The sequence below is a fragment of the Plectropomus leopardus genome, chromosome 20 (assembly GCF_008729295.1).
Source record: "Plectropomus leopardus isolate mb chromosome 20, YSFRI_Pleo_2.0, whole genome shotgun sequence".
NCBI classification, from domain to species: Eukaryota; Metazoa; Chordata; class Actinopteri; order Perciformes; family Serranidae; genus Plectropomus; species Plectropomus leopardus.
The window spans coordinates 15,553,196-15,576,610 of NC_056482.1; the positions used below are offsets into that span (position 1 = coordinate 15,553,196).

The 23,415-nt window shown below is 39.9% G+C and overlaps 1 protein-coding gene across 1 annotated transcript in view; it reads right to left on the reverse strand.

Annotated features, from left to right (window-relative positions):
• Positions 1–658: 658 nt before the first annotated feature.
• The window catches only part of kcnn2 (potassium calcium-activated channel subfamily N member 2), a 29,456-nt gene continuing 6,699 nt past the window's right edge, over positions 659–23,415 (reverse strand). Inside the window, exons 3-9 of the mRNA XM_042509554.1 lie at positions 13,531–13,949; positions 13,090–13,231; positions 11,220–11,330; positions 10,998–11,125; positions 9,043–9,051; positions 4,260–4,329; positions 659–934 (exon numbers count right to left, since the gene is read on the reverse strand). Of these exons, the coding sequence (XP_042365488.1) occupies positions 659–934; positions 4,260–4,329; positions 9,043–9,051; positions 10,998–11,125; positions 11,220–11,330; positions 13,090–13,231; positions 13,531–13,949 (1,155 nt within the window). The remainder of the gene's footprint in view (positions 935–4,259; positions 4,330–9,042; positions 9,052–10,997; positions 11,126–11,219; positions 11,331–13,089; positions 13,232–13,530; positions 13,950–23,415) is intronic.

Below are 23,415 nucleotides of genomic sequence, written 5' to 3' on the forward strand. Positions count from 1 at the left end.
GCAACGTCGCCCCAAAAATAGTCATTCTACAGGGGCACTCTGCAAAAGAAAACCACTATAGTTGATGCTGTTTCTAACCTAAAAGATATATGCTTTTTTCCTCATTTCAAGCTTTTTAAGTTATCTCTGAGTGACAGTGTGCAGGAGCGATTTTCATCTGCCGTCTGCTCTCAGTTCACTCCAGTCCATCAAACACAGCACTTTTTTCCAATATCACTGTCATGCTCCCTGACTGATTTCTCAGTGGTTTCTCAGTTTGCTTTGAGGAACACAGCAACTGAATCAAGCCGGTGGAAGCACAAAGTCTGTGAGAAGCACTATTTTAGTGCAATAGTCTCACACATGGTAACCTTGCCACCTAAAACTGGCTATCTCTGCATAGAGATGGAGTAGAGTTCGTATCATACCCCCATCGATAGGCCTTTTTACTGAGGGAAGCGCCATTATTTGTGTCACCAGAGCAAGGATAACATCATCTTTTGAGGTAATAAAAAACAAATAACAGCATGAAGTTATCCATTAAAATGCATTGTCCCCAGTATCTTGGATTCTGTCATCAGAATTTGGATAATACTTATTGAAACCATAAGGCTTTACGATAAATGCAACTTGGCCATATGATGGCAAAAGTCTTCAGTGGAGGCATTCCCCTTGGACTCTAGCTGCTCTCGGAGGAGGTGGGCGGTGCTGTGGAGGACGACCTCCGTCGGGACACTGACTGTGAGCGCTCAGGGCTGTGTTTGTCATAAGGCTGGAGCTGCACCTCCAGGAAGTCCCTGTGCTGCTGGCTGATGACCTGGCTGATGAGTCCCGGCAGAGCCTGCAAGTTACTCAGTAGAGTCTCCAGCTTTGTCTCCAGCAGGGCAATCCTCTTCTCCATGTCCTCTCCTCTCTCATTCAAGTCCGATATCATGTCATACATGATGTTCTGAGTCTGGAACAGGGGAGAGGAAATACTTTTAACAGGATCATTTTACAAATTGATGTTTATTTTGATGGACATCCTGGAAAAAAATGTATACATTCATTATTAACAAGAAGGATAAAATATAAATAAACACACAGGCATCTTAAAAATACAGCTGAAAGATTCATTCTGAGAAGGAGAGGAAAGGAAATAAAAGTGGCTGTGAGCTTCACATTCACTACATTCTCAACCCACTGTTCAGATTTAAGGTAGGCTTTAAATAAAAAGGGAACAAACATTTGTGGATTCTGACACAAAAACAATTAAAGGACAGGTTCACATTTTTAAAGTCTGTCTAAAAACAATACTTGCATACTTATATGTGCACTGAAACCATTAATTGTCACAGCAATCATTCACTCTTTTAAATGGTGTAAAAGAAGCGATTTAAGTCTAAGCGATGGGGGACAAAATTAACTGTGCTCATATTGTGTAAAAATGCATGTCAAAGTTTGGCTTATACCACAGAGTGCTACAAGAATGAGTCCTAAAGCATAGAAATCAGTTGGCATGTTTGGACTTCTAGTTTCCTTTTCTCAAAGTTAATGTGTTTTGAGGGTGTTTAACAGTTTTTTTGGTTAGATGTCTGAAATAAGGTCTGTGGTTAACACATTTCTTTTCTAGCTATTCTGACAAACAATCCTCTGTGCAGTGATACATAAAATTCACCAAGCCCCAGACACATGACAGTTTGCTGACAGCTGACAGAAGCTGCAATAATGGATGACAGCACATTCAGGTGTAAGTACTACATATTTTTTTGCACATAAATTAATGTATTATTGCTGCATGTGGCTGAGTGGACTTCAAATGATATATGAGCAAGAGTGTCAAAGTTCAAGACACATTACTATGACCAAGTAGTACATCCCAGTTGTGTGCATACTCCATGCAGGTTATACTTTGTGAGGGCAGCTGCATTAAGTACTTAAACATAAAAAAAAGTGCGATTCTGAATGCAACAAGAGCAACTCTGACTGCTGAAGCCTTATATTAAAAAGAAACAATAAAGCAAACATGTATCTATCAGTGTGCATACTGTATGAGAATGTGTGTGTTTTTAGTCAAAGTTGAAAAATGTGAACCAATCCTGTAATCTCAGCATCTAACACAAAATGCCAAATAAGATAGCAGACATGATATCAGTCATCAACAACCAAATAACCAATCAACTTTTACAAGTTAAAGTAAATGCTTTGATTATGGTACAGTCATGGAGTCTAATGCATTTGGTTGGCTACAATTCACCAGCGACTGTCCCATTGATCTGCCGTTTTGGGGGACCAGAGGTCCCACATAAAAAAAATCATCAGGTTATGTTACAACCTTGAAAACCATTTCCTGTTAAGACTGGCTGAGAAGGGCAGATTTAATATGACCAGTTTACAAGACTTCATGTTTCCATGCAGACCAGAGTACATTAGCCTGTGACCTTGGGGAGACAGGAAAGGTGCCTGCTGAGTTTGCATGATGCCTTCTGCTCTTTTGACGCATCACACATCTGTCCACAGACTTTTTAAATAATATATAAACTTAAGCTGCTGCTTTTTAACTCCCAAGGTTCACTCTTCAAAAAACAGTCAACAAAGCACTAAAGAAATCCATGTCACATTCCAGATGAGGTGTGGGGGTGATGCTGCTGGAGGGCGGTTTCTGAGGCATTATTCAGCAGAGGACTAATAATCTCTGGCAGCCTAGAGGCGATGCCATCCATCACTTACCTTGTCCTCTTCTGATTTGAGGCGGGTTTAATGGGATAGGTTGTTTATTTGAATCAGTGAGAGCTAAAGTAGCACTGACACCGCTCAGTGTGGCGACTAGCAGAGACAAGGGTTTCAATGTGTAGTATTACTTACATAAACACTGATCTAATCGTGATTTCTTTGCATGCCTAGATTTCTCAGTGGCTTGCGAATGCAAATAACCGAATACTTAAATGTATGGGTATCTTATCTTATGTAAGCCATCCTTTTAAATAACTGATTGCACGTGGAGCTGAAGTGACTCAAGTCTAGGCCTCATCTGTAAATCATGAAATGTAACAGGAACACATTAAAAAAAGATGCTGGAGACCAAGAAAGGAGGCCCAGTAAACCATGAGGGAACAAATATCACAAATAGAGGATGAAACTGATGGAGCAAGAATATATGCCATTATTATGGATCCACTTCAATTGCATAATAAAACCACAAATTGACACCATCAGCCTATTTCTGAACGAGAGAATGAGAGAGGGAGAGGGAGAAGAGTGGCAGAGATTGTTTTAAAAGCAGCTTGAGTGAGCAATTTTGCAATTTCGAGGACATGTAATTTAGCCTGAATGGCAAAGTTAAGAAAATGCTGCGAAGAGAGACAACAGTGCATCGGTTAAGTGGCATAGAAGGAAGAAACACGCTCTCTATTAGACTGTGGAGGAGATAATGAGTTAAGGGGATACATTGTGATCTGAGGAATTTCACATTGCACTGCAGTGGCGGTGCAGCTGCCAATGATATGTTCAGCTCTATTTAGCTCCATCTTTCTTCTGAGAGCACGAAGAGACTAAGGCGACTCTGCCCTCTTATGGCAACACACTCATATAACAGAGACTACAGCTGAGTGGCGCTGGCTCTAAGCCACCTGATATCCAATGTCATATCCCAGCTCTCACTGCCGTTTTACAGCACGAGGTGATTGGGGAATATGAACTAATACCTTTCATGACACGCTGGCCTGAATCCAGTTTGACTGTGCTGTACGTTTGAATGTCAAAGCTCTTTCTGCCTCTCCCTGCTCTCTTTCTCTGCCTTTACTTCTGGCTGAATCATCAGATCACAGTGTGTCTCCCTTCCCAGGTTACTGTTTCTGCTGTGTCAGGCTGGCGCGCTGCCTGGTCTTTCCCTAAGGTTTGTCAACTTCTGTTTAGTGCATCTGGAGACAAACATCAGAGAGTACATAAGGTGAAGAAAAAACCCAGCACAGACACAAAGGGGGTTTCTCATTACTCTCATTCAGTAATTTTCCGGAGAACAAGTCCTGGGGATTTACACTGTGAAATAAAATGAAGTTATTATTCCAAACCCACAAAATCTCAGGTGAGTGCAGACAACCAGAAGTACACACAGATTTATTTTTAATCACCCTGCGAGCAGCCTGTCTGTTTATTTGACACCTGTAGACTTTGATTACATCAGAAAACAAAACTAATTCAGCGAGTGAACTAGCATGCATTGAAGTCAATCACACACAGGAAATCAGGAGAGTTGTGTGTCCCAATGTGCAATGCAGCAGTAGACTGTTGGTCTAGCTTACCTTAGCAAGGTCCACTAGTGAGTTTGCTTGGTCATTCAGCTTGCGTTGCTCCATTTTAACACTTCTCAATCTGAACACAAGACCATTCAGAACCCAATAAATTAACGCTATCAGAATTTTGTCATTAAATTTGTGCACACACAAGGCATACACACGGAGAGCACTCCTAGGACATGCACAGGATGTGTGTATAGAATGCAGGGGTCAGTCTGTTTTTGGTTGAGCTGCATGCAAGTGGAAAGGAGACCACAGAGGGTGGGAGAGCTGCCACTGAGGAGAATGAGACCAGCTCTACGTCCTACTCAACCAACAAAACCATACTAAGAGAAGGAGGAGGAGGACTCACACCACTCAATAGCTACTTGTCATACAAACTGTTGTATCATTAATGTTCTCCTGGTCAACTTTTTCTGTTTATGTTTATTAATTATTGAGTCACTCAAAAGCCACAGGTATCAAACACTGTTTTATATTAACACAGACTAGAGTTTTATCTTTTGATAGCAGGAATCTGCACACATGTGGACCGTCTTCCATTTGAAACTTTTCAATACAAACATTAAAAAAAAGGCATCAGAATTGAGGAAAATTAAAAAAGTTCTTCACAATTTACTGCTTAAAGGAGCAGTGTGTAGGATTTGGTCACATCTAGTGGCCAGCTGCAACTTTTCCTGTGTGGTAGGCATGCACTCTGGGTTAGAATTCCTTCAGTGTTAATTGTTCAGGAGGCTTTTACTGAGAGACGAATTATCCGCAGAAGTCTCTTTTTCTCAAAAACAAATGGACCATGTGTTAAAAATGGGTAGAGACACTAAAAAAAATTGTTTCACATTAAAAATCAGATTTTTTCTGGTGCTGTTTGGTTTGTCGCAGGCCAGCTGCTAACCCAGCACCTGCTGATGTGTGCTTACATTAGAGATTCAGATGTTCAAGTGTTGTTGTTTTTTTTACAGGAGCCAAATTATCTGCAGAGGTATCTTCCTATCCGAAACAAATGGACCAGGTGATTTAAACTGGTAAAAAAATACTGAATAAAGCAGTTCTACATTAAAAATAAATGTTTTTGGATGCTGTTTGGCTCGTCGCAGACCAGCCACTAAACACTTGCTAATATGTGCTCATGTTATTTCTTTCTTTCTTATTTCTGATAATTTAAGATCCAGATGTTCAGAGGGATTTTAACAGGAGCTAACTTATCTGCAGAGGTCTCAGACCCAGGGATTTAAACTGGTAACAATACCAAAAAAAGCTGTTTCACATTACAAATCAATGCTTCTCCAGTGCTGTTCAGCTAGTTGTTGAGGGGCTGCTAACTACGGTGGCCAATGTGAAACTGTGAATGGCTCTATCTACTAAAGCCAGTGTTTGGTTTGTCTTTTCTAGGCTGCTGTAGAGACATTGTGGTGCAAAATGGTGGATTATGCAGCTGAGGAACTGCTCACTCAGTAAATATAAATGGCTGATTTTAAGGCAACACAAACACGACAATTTTTATTTTCAGGCGACTTTACACAAGAGAAAACATACTAATCTTATTATACTCCGTTTCTGCCAATATTTTCCTAAATCCTTCACACTGCTCCTCTAAAGGAATCCTGTTATTCTTGCATCACAGATTGAAAATGACAATTACATTGCTTTTTCCAGTGACAGTTAACTTGTGGTCCACCTTTTTAATCAACCAAGAAATCCTGCTTGTAAAGTCTGCAAAAACTATCTTTTCTACTTCATACAACATGTTTAAATAATTCACATCTCCTGTTTAATTAGGCTTCTAAAGCCCGTTTTAACTCCTCCTCTCAGGGGGCTCAAAAACAGCAACTGTGCAGTATTGTAGAGTGTCGACCACACGTGGTTTCAAGATATTAAAGAGGGATTTTTTTTTTCCAGAATCACCCACGCATGCTAAATTAAACTGAGCACAATACACACAGAAGCGTCCTGATGCCAGCGTTTCAGATTCTTATAAAAAACCTATAAACTAATGGAGACATGAAGGCTGTTTGAGGTGATTATTAGGTTGTGTGTGAATCGAAGGCAAACAGTAATGAAGATTGAGAGAGGATTAAGGGGGCCCTTAGGGAGGGAGCGGGGTCGGCTAATTAGCTGAGATGCACCCATTCTCATGCAATGCGGGATCATTTCTTTGTTTCCTGAGGACAGGCAGATGTGGAGCGAAGATGACGGGTTAGACCAACAGAGGGTGCCACAGGAGTCACTAAAGGAAACTACAGGCAGGGGAAGGTGTCCTGACAACTAAGGTCCGAAATGCTTCATACAGAGCAGACTCTAAAGACAGAACACTATTGCACTTTATTATTCATGTATTTAAATGAAAAGGAAAAACGAAGGTATCTAAAAATGATAAAAGATAATAGGTATTTAATGTTAAATGACTTTGCAGTTGATGTAAGACCTGTTAAAATTATACATTTCACAGTTGGATGACCATTAGCTGTTAGATGGGGTCACAGGGCAACTCGAGGTCAGGACGGGGAAGCCCACTTGCCCCGTCTTTATATTCTATGTGTCTCTTTCCCTCAGTCAATCACTCCTCATGGGCAGTTCTCCTTTTCAATGGGCACTCTAAATCTGCTTGCTATTCATCAGGGGAAAACGGCTACGCTAAGCTTTTCAATACCCCACTAAATCAGTTAAGGCAATCTCAGTTAGTGCTGCGCCATATTTTTTAGCCTCTCGACTTGCTTTCTTTGTCATGACCTCCCTTTGCCTCATTGTGGAAAGAAATGCTAATTTCTCTCCGGTGTAATGGACAGGGTGACCATTCTGCAGCCCGTCCCTGCTGACAGCTTCATGCCGTCGGTCACAGTCACAGCCTCTTGGGCTCAAACGGGATTGCTCGGAGGCTTTACCCTGACCTTCCTCTTAGGTCACTTTCCTGTTTCTCCGATCCACTGATCTCTGAGCTAACAACCACTCAGTGCCCTGTGGCCCGCTATGATTCCCTCCTCAACCTTGTAGACTGAAAAGGACAGCGTTCCCAAAGGGTATGGTGTGACAGTACTGAGACATTTGACTTGACGGCTGTAATAATGTAAATCATTTGGTTGCATGTCCAAACAGTGGCACCCCCAGAATTTTTTCATAGGGGTGGCCAGATGGGGCCACTGAAAATCTTAGAGTGGCACACCAAAGTGCACATCAGTGAACTTAGGGCAGGAGAAAATAAATAGAGGTGAGGAAAGTAAAGAAAATGGGCTAGCTAAAGTCAGGAGGGAGTGAAAACAAACTAGTTATATAAGGTAAGATTGTTTTTCAGTAGCTGTTGAGCTCTTTTGCAGAAGCGTTTCCTGATGGTTTGTGTTGTTGTTCACTGCCGCATGGTAAATATGCTTTGTTTTGTCAACATGGTATTCTGTTGTTAATGTGCTAACTGGATATCTAGCAGCAAGACTGTTTTGCAGTCTCCCTTTTTGAATGACGATTACAGACTACCGTCATCTGTTGGTATGGAGAGATATTTACTCTAACAAAGCTGCAAAACATACATGCTGGTTGGCCGTCGGTTGCAGTCTTTGCAGTCTGAGACATAGGCGACGTAAGACAATGCAAGAGTCAGCTTTTGTAAATGATTTCTAGGTTTGGTGTGTCTCCTTAGGGGAGACTTGTGGGTACAGGCAGCACCCATTTTCATTCAGATATCTAGAGGTGAGAGTTCAAGTTTTAAAATGGCCATGCCAAATTCTAGGCTAAATTTGGAGCATTATTTACCCCCCTTCTCTATAAACTATGCCAACACTGTTGGTAAAAATAGATTCCTTATGTTGACTAGTTTTACAAGATACCAGTGTGTTTGCACTAGCTTAAAAATGTCCATGGGGTGGGCAAGCAATTGTGTGGGAGCACCACTGCATGCAAATTCATGTGATAAAACTGCACCATCCAAATAACCTCAGGAGTGTTTAAAATCTGTCTGCTGCTAACTCTGCTAATTCCTCTTACTGCAGAAAATGCATGACAGCTGTATGTCTGTTATTATGCTGTTTCCCCGCCATGATAACTCCAGATCAGCATTATTTTTTCCTACTGTGTCATCCAACAGAGAAATGGGAGGAAATGTGGCTGCAAATGTAGCAACAGGCGTTAACAATGGTTCCACACGCCGAAAGATGACCCCAAGCCCTGATCTGTATGAGCATGACTGCTGAGTTGTATAACATGACTTGAGGGAGATTATAAATCATATACTTGTGCTACTGCAGGTCCTGTAGAGCTCTAGTCGTCATCCTTCGGTAAGTGAAAGCACAGTTGATTGGAGTTTAATCAGTGGCTTTCTGATTAAAGATCAAATTCTCATCACATCCATGCAGAAATGGAAAGAAAAACACCCTCCATCACTGATAATTGAAATTCACTCAATATGCATCTGTGGGTGTGTTTACAAAGTGCAGCAAAGATCTACTCAATAATAAGACATAAAAAGAAGGTGTTTGTGCTGGTTATTTAAAGTTGTTTGCAAAATGTTGAACTCGGAATAAAAAATGTGAGGCTAATGTGCATTTTATCAAATTGACATGCTATTCAGTTGAACAGACATCTAATAAAATCCTTCGTAGCAGCTTAAATGAAATAATCTGGCGGCGTTATGATTGTGTCATGTGAGACGATTCAATCAGTGCAAAGTGCAACATTTTTTCGTGACATGAATTTCACTTATCAAATGAGGGAGTGTAATTTTTTAGTCACATTATTGGGTTGAAGGACAAGCTCTCGTTAGCATGCACACAACAGGTCTGTATCTACATGTGAGGCGAAGACTTACTTTCGAGCTCTATTGCATTGTGTCGACACAAACAGGAAAAAAAGGAAACATGAAGTAGACAAATGAATTATTACAACATCAGATAAACATATTCAGATGGCAAAATCTGTTTGCTCAAGTCTGGCTGCTGGAACCCTCATCGCTACACCTCACCTGTGACCAACAATGTTTCTGTTTGTCTCTGCAACCAGCGTGTTATCTCTCCGTGTTTGGACCAGTAGTTGCAGCTCTGCTTGCTCTCTAAGTCTAATCCCCCTTTTTTTCCCACACTAGTCCTGGTTATCAGAAAATACAGTATATCAAAACAAACTTCCTGTAAACATTCACCAACACAACAGTGCCTCAAAGCATCTATGGCCCAGTTTAACAGCTGTTTACACCTCACATCATTTACACTGATTGATGACGACTTCTTTGAAAGTTTTGTCTTGCAGCTCTGAACAGAGGAAACGGGCACAATGATATCTGATGTGATGTTTGCTATTGCCTCATGACAGGTCTAGGATGGCTGCAGGCCTTTTCTGATCCTCCACTTGAGCGATCTGCTCGCTGTCAGGACACTTCCTGTCCGATATTCATCTCACCTAAGAGCAATACTTAAAGCTGTCCAAGATAAGACATTTTGACTACCTCGTGAACAAAACAGATAGAGGATAAAGGTGTGACGGGAGGATGTTGACACCATGCTGAGCAGTTGTCCTTGCAAACAGAGCTGGACGTGACTTTTTCTCACCGAATCTGGTTCTCTATAGATCTAGCTTTACCTCCGAGGGATTTCCATTATTAGGCTGTCCTAGAGAACAGGAGGTGGACATGAGACGCTGTCATCAACACTGCGAATCGCCTGCTTAGGACAGCGGGGACATAATGACTCGACAAAGCAACCATGACAAAATGCTATTAAACGGCACAAATCTGGATGCGGGTTGCAGCAGCAGCAGACACTCTGTGTTTCTCTACCTCTCTGCTTTTGTAATCAAACATCCTAATGTCTCTGAAACATAAACGTATGTTCAAAAGATTCATGAGCAAATCAAAGTTGCACACCACAAAGACCCATATACATACAGAAAACCACAGAAAGCAAACAAACATACAAACAGGGGACATTTCACTTCAGCATAAAGCTACAGAACAACAAAATCATTGCACAGCTCATTACTTATTTTAATAAAGCACTGACTTGATTGCCAGTTATCAAAAGAAGCCACAGACTGGATGTGCTTGTAAGCACTGTAGGTTGGAGAAAAACAAGAGCGAGGTGAGGCTAAAATCGATACTGCTTTGGAGTTAGGTAGCACTTTTGGGGCCCTCGGGGAACCGCTAAAAGACTAGCTGACAGGTAAGTGTCTGACCGGCCGCTGGAAAAGTAGAAACCCACATGTGTCAGCCCTGAGGTCATTTGATTTCCAGTGAAGGAAACACACAAGAGTCAATCTTACAGCAAAAGGTGAGGGAGGGAGAGAGATCAATATACTGCTGTGGATTCTGTTACTCGAGAATCTTTCAAGGTGATTTTTTTTCCCAGGAATACTTGTGCAAAACTGACTATTTCCACTATATACCTACAAATTTAAGGGATTTCTTTTCTGAAATCATTTCTGAATCTCACTTGGCGAAAATGCCATTTTACACCTAAAATATGTAGCTTTTACACTGACTGGATTCTTTTTCATAAAAGGATTCCATGAACCTCTCAACGAATTGCATAAAATGCATTTTTTTTTTACCACTCAGAATCAACAGGCCAACTCATTTTCACATCTGCAAATTTAAAGTCAGGTTAAACAAGCACAAGATCTGTCAAGAAATTGAGCACATATTTTTGCTACAGGTGTCAAACAAGTCAGATTTCAGGTTGGTGTTGCATCAGTTAAAATCAACACTGCGGGATAAAAAAGGCATTAGACCATTGTAAGTGGAGTGAGGTCAGGGGTTCGGAGCGGGGTACCTACTGATGAATGGCTTGGAGGAATTTCCTCTGGTGCTTCCTGACTCTGGCATGGTCCATCTTTCTCACCAGTTTGGTGTTCTTGTAGATGAGCCACGTCTCCCTGAGAACATTCGCAGCTGTGTTTTTCACCTAAAGTGCAAAAAAGAAGAAAAGGAAACATTTGAGTCAACAACGCAGACGGATGAAATATCTGCGATGTCAAAATAACCAAGCTTTCACTTACTCTTTTTGTTAGCTGGGTGTCCATCATAAAATTGTGGACGTGTTTTTCAGCTTTGGTTAACTCCAGTTTCTTTGCCACCACAGCCACCACCAAGGCAGTGCAGCCAGCACCCTGTGAAATACCAAGACAGGACAGGCACAAACATACAACATGCATTTTTACTTATTTTCATTTGATTTTTTTTTTTTCAATTCATGAAATAGTTAATAATAAAGCTTTCTTCTTTCAATATCAGAAATATTGGCTGGGTGTGCACAATGTTTCACCAGAGTTGCTACAGTGGGAGACATGGGATGAGAATCTTGAAGCTCATTGGAAAATATCTACAGCTCAGTTATGGGATTGGTTACATGACAAGACAAATATTTATCTGGGATAAACAAATTTGTCGGTCTAAAATGATATATGCACATTGTTTTGCAAATCTGGGTTTAGTAAGGCTTTTTTAAATGATGAAAAAATATTGGATAAAATAAACAAAGATCTCTAAGTGCTTAGCTAATACTTGATATTTGACTGTTGAGACTGGATGGTATGTTATCTCGAGGAAGAAAAGTGGATCTGTCCAGTCTGCTGTTTATATCATACAGAAAATGAGTTTTATTTTGTTTTCTACTGTCCTTTTTGTTGTGAACTGTGCAATGCTTCATTTAGTAAAATTTATATAGATATTGATTTGGTAAATATAGAAGATGCCCAAAAACATATATGTTATCATGTTATCTGGAGACATTTTAGGAGAAGAGAAAAAAAACTCTTCATTGAGATAATCTGTAAATAGTTGGTTGTTCCTTATGCGAACAGATTATTTGGGATTTTTTTGTTTGGTGGCATCTTATGTCTTTTCCTTTTTCACATGTTTTGTATAGTTATGATTGGAATAGGTATGGTGATCTTGTAATCCCATGTGGAAAATCTTACAAAAAAGCATAGAAGTCACACACATCTGGGCTACTCACTGTAACTGATTTTGGGATCCTTATTTATCTATGAATTTATTACTATTCATTATGATTTGTGTATTCGGTTGACTTCAGATGTATACAGTGTGTTTTCTCCTCCTCTATGAATATTGTTGGACTGAATATGTAAACTCCTGTTTTGTGTTTAATTCTTAGGGATATGTTATTTTAACCCTTTGAAACCTGGAGCAACATCACTTTTCTTGTGCTGTTTTCAGACACCTTTCACAAATATTTAAACCAGTGAAACCTGAGCAAAGAGGTGTGATTTCTTTCAAAAACATCAGAAAAAGGAAACAAAAAAGAAATTAATAGTAAAAAAAAATCATTTCATTATATTATTTTTTGGTTTTGCGTACTTTCCTATTCTTTTTAAATTTTATTAAAACTAATTTTCAGGTAATTTTTGTTGTTCATTTTACTAATTTCTTGCTATTTTCAAGTCATTTTTTCTTTGCCGTCTTCTCATCTGGAGGCACCTCTATTTAGATCTGGCCATATAGATGGTATGACAGCCTCTGGACTGATGTTTTTCTGTGCTTTGTCTTGTCTATATTGTTATGAAGCACAATGTTGTGTATTATATGTATATATGCTTTTCTTTACATGCATTTAGATATCATACATTTGTATGTAATGTAATTTGTAATTTGTGGCGGTTTTATATTTCACCTGGATCATATGATGACTGCCATGTGTATTTAAAGATGGCAACTTTATATATACAGCTCTGTATGTCTGACGAAGTATGTGCTAATTAATTGCACTTATGGGAGCTACAGTGTGCAGACCTTTCTCCATGTTTTTTTTTTTCCAAGTGAAAATCTTGACATGACACAAAAATAAAAAATAAACAAAATTTATGACTGGCAAAACAACAACTGGAGCACCCAGTCCAATTTTCTCACCATAATGCCAGTCAGGAGGCAGACTCCTTTCCCACAGTATGTGTTTGGGACCATATCCCCATATCCAATGGTAAGAAACGTGATTGAGATCAACCACATGGCTCCTAGAAAGTTGCTGGTTATGTCCTGGTTGTCATGGTACCTGTAATAAATAATAAATGCAAAAGGTTGGCCAACCTTCATGCACCCAATGCACTCCAGCTTCACCTTGTGACTAATTCTCACTTTTTAAAAAAGAAGAAGAAAAAAATCCAATGTACTGCATATAAGATTAAATGTGTTGTCAGAATACTGCAGGGCTATAATCTTTTCTTGTAAATCTCTCTATCTTGATGCTCAGACACACAGCTAGCTAAGACGTGTGTACATTATCTATTTTTATGCCTTATCTATGTTTCATGCTGAGCACTGCTGCATAGCGTGAGAAACTGATCCAGGCACCTCTCGCAAGCTCTCACAGTCCATGCAGCGATGATCCACAGCGAGATGGTGAAGACCAGCAGCACAGTGCCGGGACAGATGGTCATGAGGGTCTTCATCACAAAGCGTGTGTTGAAGTTAATCTTGTTGAGTGCACCGATGCTGCGGGATGAGGCGTCCGTGAAGAGCTTGCTGTGCAGCAGCATGACACGAGCGATGAGGTACAGCCGCAGGAACATGGGGATGGACAGGATGATGTCCACGTCCGCATCCGTCTTGGATGGCACATAGGTATAAGCCAAGCGTGCCGTCCAGGTAAATGTGTAGTTCCCTGGGATGGGGTGGATGGCGCACACAAGGATCTCCAGGCAGATGAAGAAGATGCGCTCATATGTCATGGCTATCCTCCAGTCATCAGCTGCGTTGTCCACCATAAATAACTGCAAGGAAAGGGCACGGTGAGGCTGACGGAGGGTAACATTTTCATCATGGTGACACAGGAAGCTACAGGAAATCATTAAACCCCATTAAATACTAAGTCACAAACAGCCTTGAGTCATTAAATCACATTTCTTAGTCACAATTTGGAAAGACTTTGGCTTTTTTTCCCCAGACTGTTGCCCCTTTGAGACAAATGATATATATACACATAACATTATTTCTGACCATATTCAAGAGAACAAAATTGATCCAAATCACTGTGAAGAGCTCACAACATCTGGAGGAGGAATGAAAATAAGGAATAACTGATAAGATTAGGGGAGGATGCAACACACTTTCAAAGCCAAATACGCCCCTCAGATACTGTACGTACAATAGTATTTAATAAAGGTTGCAAAACTGAAATATCATGCCTTTGTTTTTTGGCCTATAGATGTTTTTGTGTGCTTTTCATGTCCTGTAGAGAGAAGTAATGAGTGGACCAAATGTTTTCGAAATTTTAAACTTTTCAAGCATTGAAACTCTTTGAAAACTTGTCCCAGTTACCTCCACAACCTTGTGCTGCATTCATGTGGTATTGAAATAATTTGAAAAGTGAATTCTCTATCATATTTCATGGCTTACCCAAACATGTATTATCATAACTACATACTGGATTTTAATGGCAAGATGTCACCTGTTCAGTTCAAAGGAGCTGCTTGAGGCACATACCCCAAACCATCTCCCTGCAGGGGATTTTTTTTTTCTACCACAAAGGTGTGTTTTCCCGTTTCCTCTTGCCTCGATTGTGGGACAGTTAAAAGGAAGTGATGTGGTAATTACAGCTCAGTGCATTTAAAAAGATACATACTAGTGTCTTTGTACAAAAAACTATGCTGAACAATAGTACGCAGATATGTAGTGCATCGTATGATGAGATTCTCTGGTTTCAGCTTTTTAAATAAGAAGATTTGTTGCTTTTCCTTTTCATATATATCACTGTAAAGTGAATATCTTGTATTTAACTACTGTTTGAACAAAACAAGACATATGAGGACATTACCTTGGGTTCTGGGATCTAAAATTATACAATAAATGACAAGAATTAAAAAAAAATGTGTGGTTTGTAGTAGGTACCCAAAAAGCCATGCCCCAAAAGTTAAGTCGCTTTCACTAGCCTGGTGTGGCTACATATTTTGACAAATAAATGGCAGTGTTGTGCCAAAAACTGTTTCCCTGTCTATATGTGTTTTCCCCTACCTGAACTTGACCTAAAACCCAATCCCCCGAGCCCTAACCATCCAGGGGGGCACTATGCATTAACAGGAGGGAAACACTACACAATAGGGGAATAAATTTAGATTCAACACCTGGCTATTAATTAAAGTTTTACAGTAATTACCATGCGTGTGTCTCCACAACGCCTTTCAAAAAGGCCAGATTAGACCATTTAGTTTAGTAGTTTTTTCAACTACACATCTAAATTCTGCCACAGATTACTACAAATTATTTGTCTCTGCTTTCAGACTTGAATAAAAGGCAGAAGTGTTACATTTAGCAGCATGCAGTTTGCATTTTTAACTTTCAAGTGTTATACTGATAAGAACATCTGCCGCCTCCACATTAGCATTAGCTTCTGATCGCCTGGCCACCCCAACCAGAAGGTAGGCCGTTCCACTAGGGACTTCAGCGTGGGTGGATTTCAGCACCCCTCATCACTCATCTCCACCCTGTCCTCTGCCATCTACAGCAGCTTTCCTCACGTGGTCACCTCCGTTGCTGCTGCTCCCTCCTGTTGTTCACCCCCTCCCTTCTCCTCATCATTTTCAATCCAATCTACAGTTATCTTCTGCCAGAAGATTCACTACTCAGTGTATTCACCCTGAACTAATGTCAGAGCCCATCACTTCCACCGCCGGCTCACTCACAGTCAGCCCTGGTCATGCCTACAGGCCAAGAGCCACTCTCTCAATCCCGCTCCTCTGTCTGAGTTTTACATTTGCTGGACCAGGTTGCAGATTAAATACTATCAGACTGCATTAGCTTCCCCTACATTTATCAAATAATTCCTCTTTTTGACACACCATACTGATATTCCTGCACAGCTGCTCCTGCTCTCTCCACTCAATCACATCAAGGTCCTCTGCCTGCGAACAGGCCGTCACAACTGGCAGTGGATATTTCACAAAACGTTGCTGTCAGCAAATACAAGCGAGGTTTCCTGGCGGCTGTTTTTGCCATGAGAGCAGAAGTCTATCTAAAGGATAAAAAAAGAAAAACTGCACATGATTATATTTTATTGTGCACCATCTTAATATGCTTAGGAATGAATTTTACGATGTCCGGTGACTTCTCAGGATTGAAAATGAAAACATGCACAGACAGGACAGTGTTTGTGCTTACAGTTTAGCGTCTCTGAGAACAGGACTGTGCACGCAGTCAGCTCATCTTTAATATTCAAAGAGTGCAGTTTGGATTTTCTGTGAATTTTTTCACAACTCCACAGATACCTGCTGGCACTACCCATGAGGGAATGAAGAAGATGGGTATATATATTTTTTAAGTTTAGGGATTGTACAGAAATTATTATGGGAAAAGTGGGGTCAGGTAAGGACAAGGGGCATCTGTTTTTTTGTTTCTGCTGAGAGGAGGGTCTCCAAACATTTTTATTCTTTCATAGACAAGATTTATATTTAATTCCATCCTTTTCAAACATGCTGTTTGCTTGAGCCATGGCTCATGAAGGCACATTTTGCCATACACAGCAGACAAAAATCATGTCCCTGTTTCTTTATTTTTTAGTATCTTTGGGGTCAATATACCAGTTTTCAGAAACAGCAGATATATTGTAGATCTCTGTAGTTATAAGGGACTGAACATTATCTCTCTAAAGAGCATGTCGCCTTGGTTGTGTTCTGCATTATGACAAAAGTATGCTAAAGTTATATGTGTCCTATAGAGTGAAACTATGCCAAGATTGTGCATTTTTATCACAAAGGCTACTTGAAACACAGTGACAACGCTAAAAAAACACCCATAATTATGGGCAGAAACACTACTCAAAACACAGTGACGACTCCAAAAAACATCCATGTTTCGTGTCATAATTGCTGCTGCAAACACATCAATGACTCACTAAAAAAACACCCACTTTAGGCTGCACAAACATTGCCTAAAATGTAGAGATGCCTTTAAAAAGTACCTTGTCTGGGGTCACAAATGCCACTGGAACAACTTGTTAAAAAACAGACCCAAGTTTGGTGGCGCAAACACTGCTGGAAATGCCAAAACGGCTCACTAATGAACAACCGGTGTTATTTCTTGGTCTCAAACAACGGTCTGCAGCTTGGCAGCTGTCTCACCCAGATGTCACACCATCCCCTCCACCTACCAATGACAATGAAGTAGGCTCATTTGCTTGTCGCTGGGTAAGAAGAAGTTTCATAGCTGATAACGATATTCTAAACATACTAGTTGGTGTAGCAGGATCTTACCTATATGTATAACCCAGAAAACTGCTATTAATGCCTGTTTAACAGAGAGAAAATGTTACAAATGGGTGAAAAATTATTGAATCACTGAAATCAGTGACTTTTTTTTGTGTTAAAGGGGTGGGGGTCCATACCAAATATCAAAAACCCTGATACAGGTCTCACATTTTAAAAAAGTCAAAGCTTCAATAATCATCATACAGCCCTTAGCCGTAAATTCAAACAGTATTTATTGATTTTGTTCATCAAAACAGCAGTTTTAATTCCATAAGATATAAAATGATATTAATATCTAACACACACTGGAGACACACATCACGACTCGGCATCTCGCCAACTACTCTCCATTTAGTTTAATTTGGAATTTCTCATTATAGAAGTAAAAAACTGTCCCAATCCTGGAGGGCTAATGGGATCAGTGACCTAGATTGTAAATTTAGCAGTGATATGTTACGTAAAAATTGAATTGCTGAAGTAGTCATATTTCTCACATTGAAATGAAAGGGGCTATTCAACACGTTCAAGGACAAAGAAAGCGCCAATAACATGGTGCTCGGCCACTTTTCTCACAGACACACATGAATGCTCCACATGCTGCAGCTTGACAGCTTCGGAGACACTCTGACACTACAGCCGCCCGCTTTGCTTTAACTTCACTGAACCCACAACAACAAACAGGCTTATTATAGCTGCTGAGCCAATTATATGTTCAACAACCACTGTACAAGAAATATCAACTGTCAACAAGCTGGCGCAGAACGAGCTACAGCGAACACATGTCCCCAAACAAACAGTACAACTGACCCACAAAGTCTCTGCAGCTCATTTATATTTATTTAAAGGCCACAATCAAAGTTTCCCCCAAACACAGAAAACACATGAATTAAATTTTCAGAGGCAGTTGTTCATCTCAAATGAGCGACACCGAACTCCTTTAACAAACTGACATCTGTCAGAGAAGTGTGTAACTCTAACCACAGCTCGTCTTGTTCAGCTTTCCAAGTGAGTGTAATGTAGACACGGAAACACAAGCTGTGGCTCCACTCCGCCACGGTTTCTTACTTACAGAATTAAGGCTCTGAAAGCAGCTAAATCTATTGTTTGCACACAGCACAAGCAGCGTTTTCTTTTACATTTTAAACAACAAACCCGCCCTGTCAAAAGCAGTTACAAAGTTTGTTACCTCAAAACAATGTAATTAAACATTTACACGCAGGTTGCATAAGGAAAGCCTACTTGGTGGGTAAAAGCAATTATGGTAATGGATGACCTGAAATACAATACTCAAGGGCCCTTTACCTCAGAGCATCAAATATTCCATGCTAGCAGCAGAAGCAACAGTTATGACGGAGAGGTGGAGGACACACATCTGTAATGGAAAAACCTTAAAGTGTGTGTTTTAAATGTCAAAATACGACACAGAAGAAGGTACTGAGAGTCAGGCCTAAAAACAGACAGCTGACGAGACAGGACACTATTAAATAAGTTACAGGAGTCTTACAAATAATTTAGACACAGCAAGAAAAAGGATTTTAAATCTGAACTAACTTAAGAACATGTCGGCAAATGTTGTAGAATTCTGGCGGTTTGAACTAAAGCAAGATGAAACAACTTATAGAGGTTTAAATCATCCCTCTGTGTGTGTGTGTGTGTGTGTGTGTGTGTGTGTGTGTGTGTGTGTGTGTGTATGTTGGTCAATTTAATATCTGGTGACCAATGGTTTTATCATGTTTTAATATATGTCCAAACATACAGTGCAAAATAACCAATTGCATCTGAAGATGCAGCAAAAATAAGACCATATTCTCATAAGGAGGTGAACTAAACGAACCTCATGACCCCTTGAAAACTAAAATACTGCTTAAGACTTCAGCAAGGAGGGAAAAACTTTAAAGAGAAATAAAATTCTTTGAAGGGGGACTGGTCTTAAAAAGTCACGATTGTATCCAAATCATACAAACAGCATTAACAAAAAGGAAAACCAATTTCAAGCTGAAACTTACAATCTAACTAAGTACTTTACAGTATGACAGGAAAATCTGGGAGCTCATTCAGTTACTTAAAGGTCAGTTTACCCAAATTGATTGAAAAAAAACCTTAACACGTTTATTCATTACAATAGATCTTGATAAAGCAGGTACAATATTTACAGTGCTAAAATTTGTCAGCTGTGGCTGATTGCTGCACCAAATTAAAAGTGAAGGGATCATTAAAGTTATCTTAATCATCCTGAAGGGACCATGAATGTCTGCACCAAATTTCATGGCAATTCATTCAATAGCTGCTAAGAAATTTTGCTCAAACCCACAAATGTGAACCTCATGGTAGTGCTGGCAGAAAAGCAGCCCAAATGCCAGGAAATGTTGACAGTGGCCCTTTCTGAAAACCACAGATATTTTACATTTGTATGTTTCATATGTCTAAAGTGGTGTAACAAACAAACTGACTTTAACACAGGGAGGTGGAGGTGACGGTGGTTGTGTTTTTGCGGCCTGTTACTGTTTTACAAGCAGATATTTAGGCACCAAATGTAGGTGTTTTTCGTGACCTGTAGCGTCTTTTCCCCCTGGGGGTAATGTTACTTTTGTTTGTTTTTCTTTGTTCTTTGCTTTTGTTTTTACAGAGTCAATGCTCCATTTCCAACCAGGATAGTTACATGGAAAGCAGGTATTTCTGGCAAAATCATGATCATTTCCTTAACATAACCAGGTGTTTTTGGGCCTAAACCTAACCACACTTAAGCACAGTGTTGTTGAAATTTAAAGTTGTAATGTATCCACTACATAAAATGGAACGTATCTGTGGTTTGCAGAAACATACAATGCAAACATTTTTTCTGGCGACCGGGCTGAATAAAAGTCTGAGAATCGCCAAAGCCAGCGGGTTACATCCTCTGGAGACGATGAATGTCTGCACAAAGTTTCATGGAAATCCATCAACTGTTGTTGAGAAATTTTGGTTTGGACCAAAATGGTGGACCAGTTGACTGACATTGCCCTCCAAACTATCTGCATGGCCAGATGCATTTATACAAAAATATACACAGTATGTTTTTTTGTTGTTGTTGTTGTTGTTTTTAGTTTTGTTTTTGATGTAGTCATTTTTTGAGTAATTGTTCAAGTTCTTAAATGTGGCCCCTATATTATTATATATGGATACGCATTTGTGTCTCTCTGTACATTTGCATATGTGTGTATCTAAACCTGAATCTAAACCTAATTCTAACCTTAGCCAAAATGTCCTCACTTTCTGAAATTTGTTTTCTTTGCAGTGACAGTAGGTCTAAGAGCACACACCAAGACAAATCCAGACGTCTCTCAGCATTTCTTTTAGCTTGTTTTTATTTCATATTTTCTTGCTAATTAATGACTGTTTTAATTGCAATTAAATATCCCTTTCTAATGTGTTTCTTTTCCATTCTGCCTTGATGTTTTTGATGGTTTTTTTTTTGTTTTGCAGAGCACTTTGAATTGCCTAGTTGCAGAAATGTGCTATAAATAAGCCTGCCTTGCTTTTTTCTGATGGACACAAAATCCAGTCTAATCACTATGAGTGCATGCCCCTCGCTCATCATCGGGAAGTTTTCACTCATGTCCTGAGATCATTCTCCGCCTGCCGCTGTCCTGCGTCTACACTGTGCGGTCTCTGAAGAGCTCACCTGTGATGCTAAGCTGGGTTGGTTACTGGTTTCACGACGCTCAATATAACTAATGGAGTCCAGCTCAATATTTAATCTGTGTAATGTGGAGATGGGAACATATATCTTGTCACTGAGAATGAAATCGCTCAATCTCATTAGTGAATTAGGTTGAGAGGTTCTGCCCGATTAGACATTAATGCAATGCTTTATTTATGATATCAAAGTGAGCCACTAAGAGGCCACTTTGCTGAGTAAATCTGAAGCCGTTGCTGATTCAGTTTGCTTTTGTTTCTGAAATTAAGTCTCACATTTGCATACACATTCTTCTATTCAAGCAAAGTAAAGCCCCTCTGAGCCAAAGTAAAAGCTTGTATAAATCTTTCTTTCTTTAAAGTGTTGCTGCTGCAGCCAACAAATTAAAACCCTAAAATCATCTGCATGTTTAAAGTCACATGCAGAGCCCAGTTTAGTAAATGTGTTCAATAAATTTTTAGTATTCTCAACTCTTTGGGAGGCTGAGTGTCCTTGAAAGCCTGTATGTTCAGTGAAAACATTGAGGTCACCAGCCAGTGGTGGTTATCTGACTCCTGTCTGGAGTCTCAGGTAGAGGACAGATTTCACTGTGAGAAATGCAGAGCGTCTCCTGCAGTTACACCATATCTCTGACACATACACACGCTCACCCAGGGGCGGTCTGACAAGCACAGCCAAGTTTGGCTTTGGCAGGATTCGCTGGCACAGTTTGGGCGATGTGTTGTTATTTTATCTTTTCTGCAGATTGTAAAAAAAATTATAATACCGCGCAACTGTGAAACATCAGCGCTGACTTTTATCACAAAAGTACACATCAAAGACAGAGCAGGCCCCAAAGCATTTTGCATTAGTTTAAGAAAACTCAGCAGAACTGTCATCACAAGGTACAGCGACACAGCAATGGCCTTAACACAAATGCCCCTCGGCAAAGAGCCTTTGATGTGGGAGGAAGAGGAAACTTTCAAAATGTCAGTTTCTGTCTGTTTGGGAATAAGGTGAACTCATCAACCATCTTAGCAGCCAGAACAGGAAGATGCTTCCAGCTCATAGCTCATATCAGACTTTTACAATGACAAATCAAAGTCATGAAGCAGTTACAGACTGTAACCCCTCCATTTTAACTCGTTTTCTAAAGTAAGTCACTGCCTGCCAACGCAGCAAACTCAGCTTGAAAGTCTAAAAATTCCTCTTACTGATCACCAGCTGTTCACAAAAGATATCACTGGGGCTGAATTACACTGATAACATTTGAAGAAGTATAAAAAGATACCGAACAACGACAAAAAACAAGATTAAAGGTCGCATATTTTAATAAGTCAGATTTCATTGTCTTATTTATTTTAAAACAGCTTTAGAAGCTTTATAAATGCTGTTAAGAGAATAAAATAGCTCAATTCACAGAGAAATGCAATCTGTCCGTATTCAGAATCTCAGCATTTATATGAGCCGTCAGGACTTCAGTGAAGTTGTGATGTCATAACTATACTACATAAAGGTAACTGCCGTTACATTCATTTCCCAGCTGCAACAATGATGCAGAGACGCCCAGTGTGCAGATGTGGAAGGCCACTAAACACTGACCAATCAGAGCAGACTGGGCTGTTTTGGGAGGATGCCTCTCAAACACAAGTGTCTCAAACACAAGCAGCAACAGACCCAAACCTTTCCATGTGAACTTGTTTTATAAAGTTAGTTGCTGCCTGCTAACCCAGCAAACTCAACTTAAAAGTCTAAAAATTTCTCTTACTGATTGCCAGCTGTGAACAAAAAAAACACTATTTGTGCTGAATTCGACTGATAACATTTGACAAAGTATAAAAAGATACCAAAACAATATCTATATGTACAAAGAAGCATTAAACATTAAAGGTCCCATACTGTTAAAAGTCAGATTTCATTCATCATAATCATTTTCACGTTATTATACAGCAGGTTTAGGTGCTATATAAATACTGTGAAAAGCATCAAATTGCTTAATCCCACAGAGAAAGGCACAAGTCTGAAATCTAAAACTGTGCCTTTAAGCAAACCATCAGGACTTCTGTGAAACTGTGATGTCACAACTATACTTTATAAAGACAGAAACTGCCACTACAATGCTGTTACGGTCAGTCTCCTGCCTGCAAAAACGGTGCAGAGACACCAAGAGTGCAGATGTGGGAGCACCGGTAAAGGGAGACAGGCACTAAAACCATGTGCTCCAGAGAGTGAATACAGGTATACGCAGGCAGACGGTGCGGGAAAATGTGTCTTTTTTAAACTTTCAATCATGTAAAATGTTTTAGTAGAAACCCCCAATACAAGTCTGAACCTAAATACGAT